The sequence below is a fragment of the Lipophrys pholis genome (assembly GCF_963383615.2).
Source record: "Lipophrys pholis genome assembly, chromosome: 22".
NCBI lineage: Eukaryota > Metazoa > Chordata > Actinopteri > Blenniiformes > Blenniidae > Lipophrys > Lipophrys pholis.
Window position 1 is genome coordinate 6183746 of NC_137644.1, and position 14760 is coordinate 6198505.

The window sequence follows — 14760 nt, forward strand, 5'->3', positions numbered from 1 at the left end:
AAACACATGATCCTTGTAAACATGAAGCTGCACTCACTTCTCTTTTGTTTTCTTTATTGTTCAGGCAAGGTTTCATCCTTCAGGAACAAAAAAAACGTAGTAAACGAGTAAAAATTCTAATTTCAACAAACTTTAAACAAAACGGCACATACGTTGTAAACAAATCTTGTTTTTAATTCCTATAATGATCAAGTTGGAAGGATTTGATCATAAGAATTAGAATGATGTGGATATCGCCAAACATCCAGCCTGAAACTGAACACTGAGCTTCTTCAAGCCTCCAATCGAGCCTCTTTTACCTCCAAGTGGCATCATTGGCTTGTAATTTGACATCAGCTTCGTCTGGAATCTGAGGCAAATTTTATTTATTTTTTTTTTAAATCAGAAACGGGTACAAATGAAGCTTTTTACAGCAGTCTGAATAAAATTCATACACTTTGGCCACATTGAATAGAAACACAACAAAGCAGATAAAAGTACCATTTTAGCGTCAGTCACTTCCTTAATAATTAATAAATACAAAACGATACTGGAACGTTTCTTTTCCAGTGTTTTCTTCACAGTTTATCTCACAGAATTAAAGTCGAAGGAACATCGGGGGGGACGGGTCTTCTTGGGAGACGTGCAGCAGATTTCCAGCTCTGCTGGAGTCCCGACCCGCCCTGGTCGAAAACGTTGTGTTGGGTGTGTGGAATACCCGTGGAGGTCACCTCTGGATACGCCTCCTCTCTCAGACCTCCCTCCTCTCGGGGAAGATGTTCATGCCGAGCTCCACCAGCGCCCCCAGCAGCACGGTCCACAGCGGGATGCACACCACGCTCAGCTTGACGTCGGCCAGCCGCTCCAGCTTGGCGCACAGCGTCAGGCAGAAGCCCAGCTCCAGGAGCGTGGCCGTCAGGTACCAGCTGCGCAGCCGCAGGTCCGGCGAGCCGTTGCGCGGGTCGTGGCCGGGCTTGCAGCGGCCCGCCATCTTGACGGCCAGCATGAGGATGAGGATGCCGTCGACCACCCAGACTGGGAGGAAGATGAGGAACCAGTTCCACTGCACCTGAGGGGAGAGGACGGAGGTGAGGGTCACACCATGATGACCAAAGTATTCGCTCAGGCGTATAAAAATGAGTGAATGAGAGCTTCATGGAGGTCTGATCCTTCCTGTTGTGATGCCACGTGAACAATCTAAATATTGACCTTCATGAGAGACATACAACTCCAAACTGCTACCTTTCCATCCAGCTTGAGGACCACCATGATGAGGAAGACCAGCGTGAAGACATAAGACAGCAACACCCTCTGAGCCAGGGACATCTCTGCAGACCGGACCAGGACGGAGACAGCTGCAGGAGGGACACGAGGGGTCAAAGGTCAGACACAGATCTCCATTCATTTTGAAGGTGTGGCATTCAGGCATCAACACCAACTCCTCCAAATAAATATCAACCCCGAAAGAGCTTCTGGTGCTCATCGCTGGAGTGGCAGTCACACCTCTGTTAAGAACAATAAATTAACTGTGTGTAGATTATAAAAATACGTATTTCATTCATTTTGATTTATTCAACGTTGCACTAGCAGCTAGCTGACTAGATTTTTCGGGTAATCGGTTTGATTGACAGCTTCTGGCTCACCTCAGAGTGTTTCTACCTCCACCGCCAACATCTTCTTCTCCTTTTGGCACCAAACATTCACGTTTAAATCGTGTTTTTTGATCAGTTAAATCACATGTTCACGAACAAACGAATCTATTAGCATTAGCACGGAGGTCCGTTATCTGTACTGGTCCCGCCCCCCTCCGGAGATGATTGGTTCAGTTGGGACCACGTCACAGCTTGTGCATTCCGTGTGGAACGTATTACCGTAAAGCTGCCAATGCGCAGCAACATTATGGCGATTTGATGTAACTACTAGGTTTGGCCACTAGAGGGAGGAGTTGTGCTTCATTTGTGACGTTCGTTGACCCTGCAGACCCAGTTGGAATCTTTTAATATTTGCAAAGTTTTTCGGGGAAAATGCAAAGACAGTGACATGAAATGTGTGTCAAGGGATGCAGGCATCATTAAAAAGTCCCATTAACACATGCACAAAGCAGGATAAGAAAAGAAGATGCAGAAATAAACCCTCTTTGAAAGGCAATAACAGCACGATCACGTCCAGCTCCTTTTTTTTTAATAAAATACAGAAAAACATCACTTTGCTGATAAAAACACATTTTCTGAAGTGAGCTGGTAGGATGTAATGCTTACTATGAGACTACAGTGAGAATTTAAAGAATTATTTTATCATTTTAAGTCGTAAAATGATGAATTTATTAGATATCAATAACATTTTGTTGTGTTCTTTTAGGACTCTATTACCTCAGTGAAAAAAAGGCTCAAGTTTTGAATATTTCACCGAGTCCGCTGTAAATAAACAATACTTTTAGTTGGAATTTGTGCACTTTTCCAGAAACTGCACTTTTATCATAAATGACAGAATCACGGTACTTTAACTGGTTGTGTTTCATAAATAACTCGGTTGGTACATTTTCAGATATTTATGATCTTGGATGAATGTTTGCATTCATCCGGTTTCACGGTGGGATTTATTCAAATTCATATTTTTCACTTCTCAACTTTACATTTTGCAGATGAGGACATACGAACGAGGTCAGACTGTCAGTATTTATCTTAGCTGTGCATCCGGGATCTTTTGTTTTTACTAAATAGAAATAATATACTAAGTCCACAAATATTAGAAAATTTGTTCATTTTTTCATCCTTAATGCCGACTTTATAAAGTATTTGCTGCTTTCTTCATATTAAAAATAGAGACAGGTGGTTTAAAAGTTTAAACAGCATGTTTATTGTGTTAATAAGTCGAAGGGCTTCGTAATAGATTAAAAACTCCAGTTTAGAGAGAAAGTTGAGGTTTTTTATTTCATGAGCCCTCCTCCTCCTCAGCTCGGTCATTAAAATCTCAGTGCGCATTTATGCGGCGTGTTACGGTTGCGGGCTAGAACTGTTGTATTCTCACAGAAGAGCCGCAGGAAGGGAAAAGCTGGAGGTTCAGACAGAAGAAGAAGAGGAGAGCTCTCACTCAGTCACTCACTCTCACACTCTCACTCACTCACTCTCTCACTCTCTCACACTCTCACACACTCAGCATCTCCTCCACGCAATGGAGCGGGCAGGTTAGCTCGCCTCGGCTCAGCTCAGCTCAGCTCGGACCCGCACACGGAGCGCAGCGCAGCGGCGGGAGGATCCCGGAGCAGCCGTCGCAGTGCCGGAGGTAAGAGCGAGCAGCAGCCCGGAGAGAAGCGGAGGAGAAGGGGGGGGGGGGGGGGGGGGGGATGGGGATGGGGCAGTTTGTGGCTGGAAGGGGCTTAAGGCTAACCATGTAGCATGAAGATGAAGAGCAGGAGGAAGTCTCTCTCTCTCTCTCTCTCTCTCTCTCTCTCCCTCTCTCTGCCCCCCCCCCCCTGCATCCAGCTAGCTGCTACATTAGCCACATGAACGTTTACTACATCTCTTCACTTTAACCCTCAAATTAAGCTTTTCCTACTTTATTCTACCTCATATCTCCTCTTATGTGTTTATCCTTCAGCTTTCAACCGTTCAGCATCTTTACCAATAAGATTTTTTTTTAACACGCATAAAAAATAGCCTTTTTTAATAAAATGATCCAAAAACCTGCATCAGGTTTGTTTACATGTAATTTGAGGGAATGCATCTGGAAAATCTGAGTTTAACTCAAAACCAAGAGAAAGGAAGGGACAGTGAAAACTCATAAAGAGCAGTGAAATGTGTAGCCTCGGGTGCCTTTTTGGATTAGTGACAGGAATGATGGATATAGCAGATTAAAGTAAGATTACACTAAGTACAGTTGAGTTTTAGGACAAATTTTGCTCCTAACTTTAACTTTTGGTGACTTTAAACGTTCACATATTCACGATTATTGTAATTAGAAGCTGTCTTTACTAAACCATCAACTTATTCAGATGTAAAAAAAAAAGTGTTTTGACAGAATAAGTTGAGTAAAAATCACAATCGGGTCACACTTCTTTGTGCAAAATAGCTGAACCCTCATTAAATGAACCCAATCCGGTGAGCGACTGGGACGTAAACCTTTTAATCTTCATTTATGTGATGAAGTAACAAGTTAATCCTGATCAGCGTCCTGCAGTCGTCCTTCAAGTCACCTCAGTGTCTCGATCATTTAAAGGTTTATCAATATTTTGGAACCCTTTATATTTGCTATGCGTAAACTAAAGTAGTTCACTTTTTTCTTTTGGACTTTGTCTTTAATAACCAAGATCTTATCTTGCCTCATTTGTTAAGGGATTATTTGTGAATGAAGCTAATTATTATTATTCTATTTGCATTAACCTCAACATATTTTCTGTCAGTAACACTCCTTCTCACTCGCATCATTGGAGACTAATTAAATTTTTTGAAGAGCATATGTCAAGTGCTTCACAAAATGATGTATAAAGACAAAATGAAAGTTTTAAAACCATATCGAAAAATCTAAATAGGAAGGTCGCATGTTAAAAGTACTCTGAAATATCAGCTGTCAATTGTAAATTTTAAAAAGGTAAATTTAATGTATTTGGTTATTTTCACAATCGTTCCTGTTTCTCCCAAAAATAATCCATTTGAATTGACAGTGAGAATATATGGATGAATAATGCGATAATCTAAATATGAAGCAGAAATTGGTGAGATTAACGATGATGCACAGCACAAGTCGAAGCGTTTATTTTTTTTAAAGTGTGTTTATTTAACACTCGTGCAACAGTCCTTCTCAAGCATATCCCAGAAGCGATTCTCGTTGCTAATGTTACAGATAACTGAATTATTTTTGCAGAAATCATAAACAACACTAAGACCTCATGTTTCACCGTGTTCAACCAGGAAATAACGAAGCTACAAACATACTCTACTAATAATCCACTAACGCGTTGAAACACGTAAACCAGGATTATTTCTGGGCCGTTGGTCCCGTTTCCCAGTGAAGATACAAAACCTTTGTCGTGTTTTCAGTGTCTTTGTGTGTCGGTGTCAGACGTTTAGCTAATGCTCCATCTCTGTGGAAACGGAGGAAAACGCCGTATTTTGAAAATGCTCTTTCTCCATGGAGAACGCTACGTTTTTGAAACGCTGCTACTGGTCAGGCGCACTACAATCGTAGTAAATAGTTCTTCTGCACATGCTCAGTAGATGGACAATAACAGATGTATCCTCCGTCATGTCATGACTCCCAGTCCAGATTCTGGTAGTTTTACTTTGACAGTCACCGTAATGACGATGCTTGGTCGTCAGCAGTGCTAACTATGCTCACTATATCGTTTTGCGCGTTTCTGTCGTTGCTTTGGAAACCGAACTTTGCCTTGTAAAAAGTGGGACGACAATGGTGCCTTTTCACTTCAAGAGTTGTCTTGTAGTCTCGACTAACTGCTGCAGATACTTGTGCGCGTGCGTGTTGGACCTGTAGTCAACGATCGAACGCGTTTCTGTGAATTGTTTTCGAGACTTGAACCCCCGAGTTGCGTAACAATGAAGCAAGCCTTTAATTGTTTTGCCAATTGAATCCGGTTCTGGTGTTGCGGCTGCTCACGCGCCACAAAGTCACTGGAGTGGCGGTGATGCTCATGGAACACACACTTGGGTCGCGTGTCTTTGAGACAATGACGGATGGTCTGTTGAGCAGGTCGGTCCTGTCAGTCAGCGGCTCCCGCAGCGGCCCTGCAGCGGCTCCGCATGCGACTCGCTGCACTGCGCCGCCGCTCGTCTCTTTGTATCTTTAAGATAAGTGCGACCTTGTGAGACATTCCTGCTCTCATACACTGTCTGTCTCTCTCTCTCTCTCTCTCTCTCTCTCCTCTCTCTCCTCTCTCTCTCTCTCTCTCTCTCTCTCTCTCTCTCTCTCTCTCTCTCTCTCTCTCTCTCTCTCTCTCTCTCTCTCTCTCTCCTCTCTCTCTCTCTCTCTCTCTCTCTCTCTCTCTCTCTCTCTCTCTCTCTCTCTCTCTCTCCTCTCTCTCTCTCTCTCTCTCTCTCTCTCTCTCATCTCTCTCTCTCTCTCTCTCTCTCTCTCGTTTATCCTCCGACCAGCTCTCAGACTTTCTGGTATATCATCAGCTGCAATATTGTTACATCACACACTCGGGCGCCGTATCATCCGAGGCTGTAGCTGCAGGACGGCCTGCAGCGAGCCGACATAACTGATGGAGGAAGGTCGCAGTGTGACGTTGCTCAGGTCAGGAAGGGTTTGGTGTGTCGTGTCGGGGGACGGCTCGTCGAAGGAAGCTCCACTCGGGACCGACAGTTTCTGTGGAGGAGTCCTGAGAAACAACGTGGGAGAAAAAATAGGTTCGCTCCTCGCTTGCATGAATCATGTCATCGCTTCACTAATCTGTTAATAATCTGCCACTTCAGTGTGACGTGGACGTCATAAATCATGTAATCTCACACACACACGCAGGTATGACTCCAATCGCTTTCATTCTGATACAAACACAGTACGAGGCCTTCGTTTACAAGTGAAAACGTAAAACTCTAGTTGCATTTTGGGGTCAGTTTCCACCACAGCGGTGCTCGGAGCCACTGCAAACGCAACTTTATGAAAACGCTCCAACTCCGTCTCCGTGGAAACAGGAAAACGCAATTTTCTGGAAACGGTGCAAACGCTGCTATTGGTCTTGCACGCCACGGCTGTAGTAACTAGTTGTTCTGCACATGCTCAGTATGTGACTCCCAGTCCATATTCTCCTGGGACTTGGTAGTTTTATTTTGACAGTCACCGTAATAACGATCCAACTTGGTGGTCGTCCACTAGAATGTCCGTGTCCTCCCATTGTTCATGTTCAGAGTGGATTGTTCTGTGCTGCACGTGTGTGTGTGGTTTCATTACAAAAACAACCAACAGCACCAACTAGTGGCCTGGCATGCTGACATCGTTTTTAGCATTTCTGTCATTTCTATGGAAACGGACATTGTTTTCAAAACGTTGCCGTATAAACGCAAACTTTGCCTTAAGCGTCGCGTAAACGAGGCCCGACACCCCTGAACTACAGCAACCAGCGAGTTTCAAACAACAGAGTGAAATAAACGGCGGCTGATTGACGTTACAGTTCGCTCTGAAGCAAAAGAGCGTGACATGTTGGTGTAGCTGTGACTCTGACGGACCGCCGACGGTCTCCGTCGTTAATCATTACTGCTTCTGAGAATTCATACGGAGCAGTTTGAGCAGGAGGCTTTCTCCATTCATGTGTTTCTGACACGCGCTGCTTTTTAAATCCTTGCGACGCCTCGTCCCCTGGACCGGCGCCGACACGCCGCTCCAAACACACCTGCACGATAGAAACGCTAATCATTCTGTACGTTGTCTCTCTGTTGTTTCCCCTTTCATTTGCTTCAAAACAAGCTGCCTGCCTCAAACAGACGCATGCTTGGAATCTCAAATGTGGTTCATCCAACACACCCGTTTGTTTCTTAAACGTCCGCCAGAGTTTGGCTGCGAGGACGACGCAGCCCGTCGGGTTGGTGGTGCGATGGCTCGCTCGCCACTAAAAAACTCCACTCGCTCTTGTTGTTTGTCTGCTGCGTGCTTCAACACACACACACACACGCACACTCTCAAGCTCTCTTCGTGTTAAAAAGAGAGACAGATGGAAAAATATGAGCGGAAAAAAAGCCCAACTTCCCGTTTTAGGAAAGCAGCAGACAGAAGTCTTTTTTGAGCTGTGTTTGTGTGCGTGCCTGTTCGCGCGTGTGCGCAGACCGGACTGTGACATGAAGCCAGTCGACTGTCTGCAGTAGCCTGCGTCGCTCGGTTGTTTCAGTTGTTCTGTGGTTGCTGGTTTCCTCTCCAACAAACAGCCACATGTGTCCTACATTTTGTTCTATCCTGTTTTAACTCTCAGGTTTCTTTTTTTTTTTTTTTTTTTGTTGCCTCAATGTATAGATGTGGCAAAATGTCTGACAGTTCATGTCTTAAGTTACAAATGAAATTACACTCAATGGAATAAAATAAATAAATAGATAAAAACAAATATTTGCCTCTTTCTGATATTAAAAAGATAAGATAGTATTTCTACTTTTGTACTTTTGGCTGAAATGTGACGTTGGACTTGTAAAGCAGTAGTGAAAGTGACAGCTGCACTTTTCTGTTGACTTCAAAGAAACAAACTCATCAGTTATTCAATCCTGTTGCATGTTGGAAATTGGAAAAGTTTCATGCAACAAGTGTAAACGCAACTTTATTTGGGTGTGGACAGATTCTGTTTCCATTATTGGATCATTATTTTATCCCGTTTGTCTCCACTTGATGCATTTATTCACTTTTGGTTGCTCCTGATCACCCCTGCATTATGTACGTTTACTCTTGAGCAGCGCCGGCGCTAAATTGGAAAATAAGACCCTGTGAAAATGCATTGTTTTCGCGCTTTCGTTTCAGAAAGGTTTATCATTTGCACGGTTTTGAAAACGATGTTCGCTTAAACAGAAACCGCAGAAACGCTGCAAATGATCGGAAACAACAGAATCTGATCGGGCGGTAATGTTTCCACATTGTGGTTGACCGCCGGCACGTTAAAGTGATAACGGAGCAAAAAGACAGTAGTGTGAGTCACGCCGAGGTGAGAAAATGTGCTCAGTGTGTGTTAATGCAGACAGGAAATGATCTGCTGGCTGTTAGCTGACATGTACGAGGTTCTTGGATAACAAATCGAACCGCCCCGGAGTCTTTATCAGCTCCTGGGGGCGAGCGCAGTTAAATATGGATGAGACCGTATATAACTAATTCACCAGCTGTAGTGTGTGTGTCTGTGTGTGTGTGTGTGTGTGTGTGTGTGTGTGTGTGTGTGTGTGTGTGTGTGTGTGTGTGTGTGTGTGTGTGTGTGTGTGTGTGTGTGTGTGTGTGTGTGTGTGTGTGTGTGTGTGTGTGTGTGTGTGTGTGTGTGTGTGTGTTGCCATTCGATCAGGCGACGTATAGGTCAAGCGCGGGGTCACATGGTGTCACCTGAGATTGTGAGAGAATCACAGGACACGATGAAAAACATGATCCACACCTTGTTTGACACGCACTCCTCCTCTGGATCCCCCTCTGACACCTTCGACCCTTTACTGACGACGGTGCGGCCTCATGTTTCCAGTAGAAACACGCACACACACACACACACGCGCACGTGTGCGCCCCCTCGCCCGGCTCGGCGCGGTAACCTGCGCCCGTCATGAAAAATGGAGGAGCCGGCTCGAGAGCGCACAGCTCGGGTTTCACGTCACGAGTTACCAGACTCGTAAAGGAGGTCTCCTCCTCTGCTCATGTTCTCGTTCCCGAACACACCGAACACTGTCCGTTTTATTTTTTTAATCCAGCAGTTTGTAAAAGACTGGTTTGAGGTTTGTTTATGGGAGATGAAGCGTTTCGGTCAGATCAGCGCCCGAGGAGTTATCAGCAGGTCTGCTTGGTGCTCAGAACCATTTAACTCGGTCCCACCAACACCATCGACTTGGGTAACATGCACCGAGGATAAACATGTGACCAAGTGAAGGAATTTATTTTTCTTAATTATAGCTTCCCGGGCTGCAGGGAAGGCCACCCAGGATCGCTTGGCATACGCTTGAATCCGTCATAAGCTCTCGCGTCACCGAATTCAAAACCTGCCATGTTGTCTTCAGTTGCGGCGTTTAAGGATTACCGTACCTTTGGAAACACACCCGGCTTTGACTGACCTTTATTTGTCTTTCCTGGGCTCCGCTGAGCTCCTGACATTTGCACAGATACGGTGCCATCCCTTTAAGGTACTTTAATCAAGGTATAGTTGCGTCCTCCATTGAAGTTATGGAAGATGATGCTCTTGATTGCGGTTAATCAAGTGTAATCACAGTCCTCTTATCTAAATCTTTCCCCTTCCTGGAATTAATCTGAGAAGCAATATGAGGGATATTGTGACACCAAGTAGAAAACTTTCCCTCAATCTTCAGCGTGCATGAGAACCTGTAGTGGCCTTTGTGTTGGTCCAACTCCAAGAGAAGGGTGGTGTACTTTCTTCGTTTGTGCATCCTGTTTCCTCGTTCTTACGTGGATGGATTTATCTCAGCTCTGGTCTGTCAGAATTAAAAGCCGGAGTGTGGCAGGTTGCGTAACCATTTATGTAAAATATTATGAGAGCCATTATTAGAATGAAATCCTCATCATCAGACGCTTCCACGTACACGCCCTGGTTTCCAGTTGAACATACTCGCCACACCCACACGCTTAACACCTTCGTTTCTATTCGCTTCTGTGGACTGACAGCTGTCTTCCCTCTCTAACGAAAGTGCAAGCAAGGTGAGGTTTCTGTTTCCAAATAATTAGAGTTGATCTGTCCTGTGGTGGGCTGCCACTGGGTCAGATGGATGAATTATTCCCACGTGGTTTCACAACACAATTTATTGGGAGTAAAACGCAGAACACGCGTGCACAGGGCAGAGAGAATTCAGAAAATACCTGCATATGGTTTTGACGACAAACACGTTTCCTCTATTTTCACCGTTGTTCCGAGGCGTCCGAGCCCCCCCCCCCCCCCCCCCAGTGCAGAAGCTGCCACAGACATATGGCTAACTGCACTCCTCCAGTTAGAGCCTGTGCTAAGACACACATGCACGCACGTTATCAAACGCGGTGGCGAGCACAAGAGCCCTCGTGTGCTGGGCGGCCTACATAATACACACTGTCTGACCTCACTGCTCGCGCTTCATAAATGGGTCAGTTCAGACGGCAGCGGTCAGACAGATTTGGCTGCAGACGTGCGTGTGCGTGTGCGTGTGCGTGTGCGTGTGCGTGTGCGTGTGCGTGTGCGTGTGTGTGTGTGTGTGTGTGTGTGTGTGTGTGTGTGTGTGTGTGTGTGTGTGTGTGTTGTTATCAGTTGCTAAATTCTTTTAGAGCTCTGTAATAGGGCGCATTTGTGAATGCCGCTTTTCTTGTTGACAGCAGCTTTCTTCTCCCAGTCTCACAGGAAAAATCAACAGATTGAAGTATTTCAGTTTCACCATGAATAAAACGTCTTCATTTATTACATTTTTTCCTGATTTCTGCTTTTTCTGACCTAATAAGGGTGTGTGTGTGTGTTGATATGTTTGTTGTCTGGGCTCTGTTCCCTAAATACCCTTCAGGAAACCACACTGCATGTTCTGGGAACCGTGTGGTTTTGGAGGGGGGAAAAAAGTGTGTTTGGAAATATCTACTCTTATGTTTTCCAGCATAAGTAATAACACTGCACTTCACACTTAATCCCCTCTATGAGGGTGTATTAGGAGAAAATGTGCGTCTCCGTGGGTGTTTTTGTCTCGGTAATGTGTGTGAATTGCTGCTGGCATCACACTGAGGTGTGATGATGGGATTTCCAGGCTTTGAACAGGGAGGATCTGCCTGGTTTGGGTTTTTTTGTTTGTCATTCTTATTGCTGTCTGTGCATGGGGAGGATTTGTGGTTTTAAATCTGGCAGAGTGGAAAACAGAAAACAGAGCTGTTGGTGTCCACTAATGACGGGGTATTTCGCCTCCTCTTCCATCATGCTTACAGAAATATTTAGCAATTGTTGCCCTGCAGGAATATCAACGATGCAGCTCTGAAGTGTGTGACGGTTGCTCAGGAGGTGTGTTTTAACTCCTTTGGGAGTGATTTGGGATTCAGCGGACTCTGGGTCAATGTATGTAGACAGTGTCTGTAGATGTATGTAGTAATTTTAATCTTATTGAGTGTTGATGTACACTTCATCACAATTTAAATAAATGAATTTAAAAGTCTTCAATTTATCCCAAAATTAAAATCAAAGTGAGATGCAATCACAGCATATATGCATATTTGGCTTTCCACGCTGAATGATGTTTTTATATTTCATTTTTAGCTGCTTCCAAGTCGCCTTTCTCCTGTTGGATTGCACCTCAATGAAATTTAGATTTTACACATTCATGCAGCAACTTTCTCCCAGTTGTCTCTCTCCTCCACTGCTGCAGTGCTGGGTCTTTTACAGCAAAATAACTCAGTTTTTGGCCTGTTTCCATAGTGACTCATAGTATCAAGGCTCCATTGATGATGGCTTTTTATTGTGGTTGCACGTAACTCAAAGTTCACATACTCAGAGTTGATTGAACTAATTCTGATCAGCTGTTCTGGAACCAGAAACTCAGAGTTTCTTATCTCGGAGTGAGTCGACTCAGACTTTGGGGAGAGACTCAGAGTTTGTTGAACCGCCGTTCCGGAATACACCCTTGGAAAGGGTAAGGTGGGGAATCGAACCAACAACCAAGGGATAAGAAGACAGCACTGAGCGGATGTTGCTCAGTTATTGGACTGTCTTATTGAAAGAACTGGAATTTTATAATCTGAATTTTAAAAGCAGATAATCTAGGATTTCACATATATTCAGGCCTGTTTATTTTGCAAGAGCATTGAATGCTGGTTATATTACAAATATGTATGTAAAGTTGTATTTTCTTTCATAGCAATTTTCCCCATGATAAAACCTGCAGTATTTTTCTCTAAACAAGTTGAGTAATGAAGTTTTAACTTATCATGATGACTTTTGGAGGTTTTATTTGTCCCCCTTTTTCCCCATTTGGATTTAATTACCTTTGCCAATGAAGTTGAGTGACCAATGAAGTTAGCCGACAAGGTTATGTTCATCTGCATGTATTTATTTATTTATTCATTTATTTATTTATTGGAATGTATATATTTTAAGAACTTTTCGCAAAAACTACACACCTGAATTGCATAAAATCTTCAGGGATGGTTTGTGTGGAAGGAAAAGCGATAGATGTGAGGAACTGTGTGCCGTGGTAAGAGAGGGTGGCGGGAGCAGTGATGAGAGTAATTCTAAGCAACAAAGAAGCTCTTCCTGTTGCTAAAAATGTCTTTTGCCTTCGGGCCCCAAAAAAAAAGAAAAATGCATGCACGCGCAGTCACGCACACAAACGTGTTTCTGCTCTTTTATTTGGAACCTTCAGATAAGAAGTATTGTGCATTAGTCAGCTGGTAGGTCTTGCAGTTTGTTTTGCATTAGGTTCTTTTTTTTTTTTTTTTTTTTTTCATTCTTCCTGCTTTCGCACCACACTTTCTCACATTGTTGACACACTGAGTTGGACTTTGATACACGCTCTAATTCTCCTCTATTTGAAGTGGCAACTTTATCACACGCATAAACACCAGTGTTGTGGTTTAGTAGATAAGCCGATGGTCCGCGTCTGTGATCTCCCGCAGGCATTTCTGCAGGGTGAATAGAGCTTTGTTGCTGCAGATCGGCACGTGACGGAGGCATTGAATTATCTGCATGACGTTATTTGAAGGAGTATCTCCAAAAGCAGGATGAGATTAAAAATTTAAATGAAAAGTAGTTCAGAAATATGTTGGCTGGAAAGAATGAGAGAGAAATTCACTGGAAGTGAAAACCCGGGGGATCCGGTGTCCTGCTGACTCAGGCTGGCAGCACAGACAAGCCTTCACATGCAAAGCAGGACGTCTTCACGTGGCTCCTCGAAAATGAAATGAAGCAAGCCCGAGGCGAAGGCTGGAGAGGAGAAACAGGAGGATTTGGGTGTAATGGAGGGGAGATGGCAAAGCTCAGAAAGACGTAGTGAGAGACGGAAAGCCAGCACTACCCTCTGAAACAGCCCTCCGTCCCTCCCACTCACGCAGCAGGACAACGCTGCACTTATGTAACGGAGCCAGAAAAGAAACGCAGAAGGGCTGAAAGACACAGGAAGGGATGGGGAGTGAAGCAGCTCACCAAGAAGCCTACTTGCCTCCTCGTCTCTGACTTCTCCCTCCACCTCCCGCAACTGAAAAGCTCTTTTACCAGTAAAATACACTAAAGGCCCTTAGTGTATTTAGTGGATTTGTGTGCCGTCCACATACCAAATAGCAGTAGTTGGAGAATCGTGGTGATATATTTGATCTTGGTTCTAAATCGGTGGCCCGACGTCGCACTGTGAGACCGATTCAAGGACGTCTGTCGTCATGGTCTTTACCTGAGATAACGTTCAGTGTCGGATGTTTGGGTGATTGTGACTGCTGCTGCAGCCCGTTTGTTCCGTTTACATTTAGTGTGTCTTGTTAGAAAACAGAAGACCATAAGCGTAAACGCTAACCTAAAATGCTAGTACATGCAAAATTGGCATCCCAAGTTGGCGTCTCCTTCTGAGCCACGACGGTGCCCAAAGTTTGGGATTCGTGTCGTACCGTGCGGCGAGCTGTGAACCTATAAGAATGTTAAAATCGCTGCAGGAACCTTAAAATAGCTACACTCTATATTAACACCAAATCGACTCGCAAATTAAGTCAGAAATACAAGTTAAGCTCATTAAAAAGAAACAAAACCTTCGCCGATTTGCTGTTTCCGTCCTGCTGTCATGTCGCACATTTCTGCTGAGTGACTGGTCCTGAAGGCCTTTTGGAGAGGATCCAGTACAGCTCACATCTCCTCACGGCCTGTTGTTACTGTAACTTGTCTGTGAAAGGAGATCTTCCACTGACAAGTCACTGGAACAACACGCCGCTGCACACCGAACTCATGGAAACTCAGAAATGCTTGACTGCATGCTGGTTCTGCCTCCGGTACCCTTTCCATTAGTGACCCAGATGTTACTAATCCGGCAAGATTTACATGGGATTTTATAGTGAAATCATTATAGTGACCCGAATTTGTCAAAATTTGAATTGGAAAGATGTGGACGTCATCTGTACACTGCGTCTGTTTTCTTTGCCTAGAACGGAGCGGTTTATTTCTCGAGTCGACACCATGTTGTG

At 44.3% G+C, this 14760-nt stretch overlaps 2 protein-coding genes across 5 annotated transcripts in view; one reads left to right on the top strand and one right to left on the bottom strand.

Moving 5' to 3' along the window:
• Positions 1–15: 15 nt before the first annotated feature.
• Positions 16–1827, bottom strand: LOC308127459 (transmembrane protein 60-like). The gene is made up of 3 exons (XM_080492515.1): positions 1623–1827; positions 1222–1334; positions 16–1048 (listed from the first exon to the last, which is right to left on the bottom strand). The coding sequence occupies exons 2-3, from the start codon at positions 1303–1305 to the stop codon at positions 731–733; spliced, it is 402 nt and encodes a 133-aa protein (XP_080348641.1). The 5' UTR covers positions 1306–1334; positions 1623–1827; the 3' UTR covers positions 16–730.
• A 1190-nt stretch (positions 1828–3017) lies between these two features.
• The window catches only part of LOC308127254 (protein PHTF2), a 38349-nt gene continuing 26606 nt past the window's right edge, over positions 3018–14760 (top strand). For all 4 annotated transcript variants that reach the window (XM_080492169.1, XM_080492171.1, XM_080492170.1 and 1 more), the window contains exon 1: positions 3018–3261. The gene's annotated coding sequence lies outside the window, so the exon portion shown is untranslated. The remainder of the gene's footprint in view (positions 3262–14760) is intronic.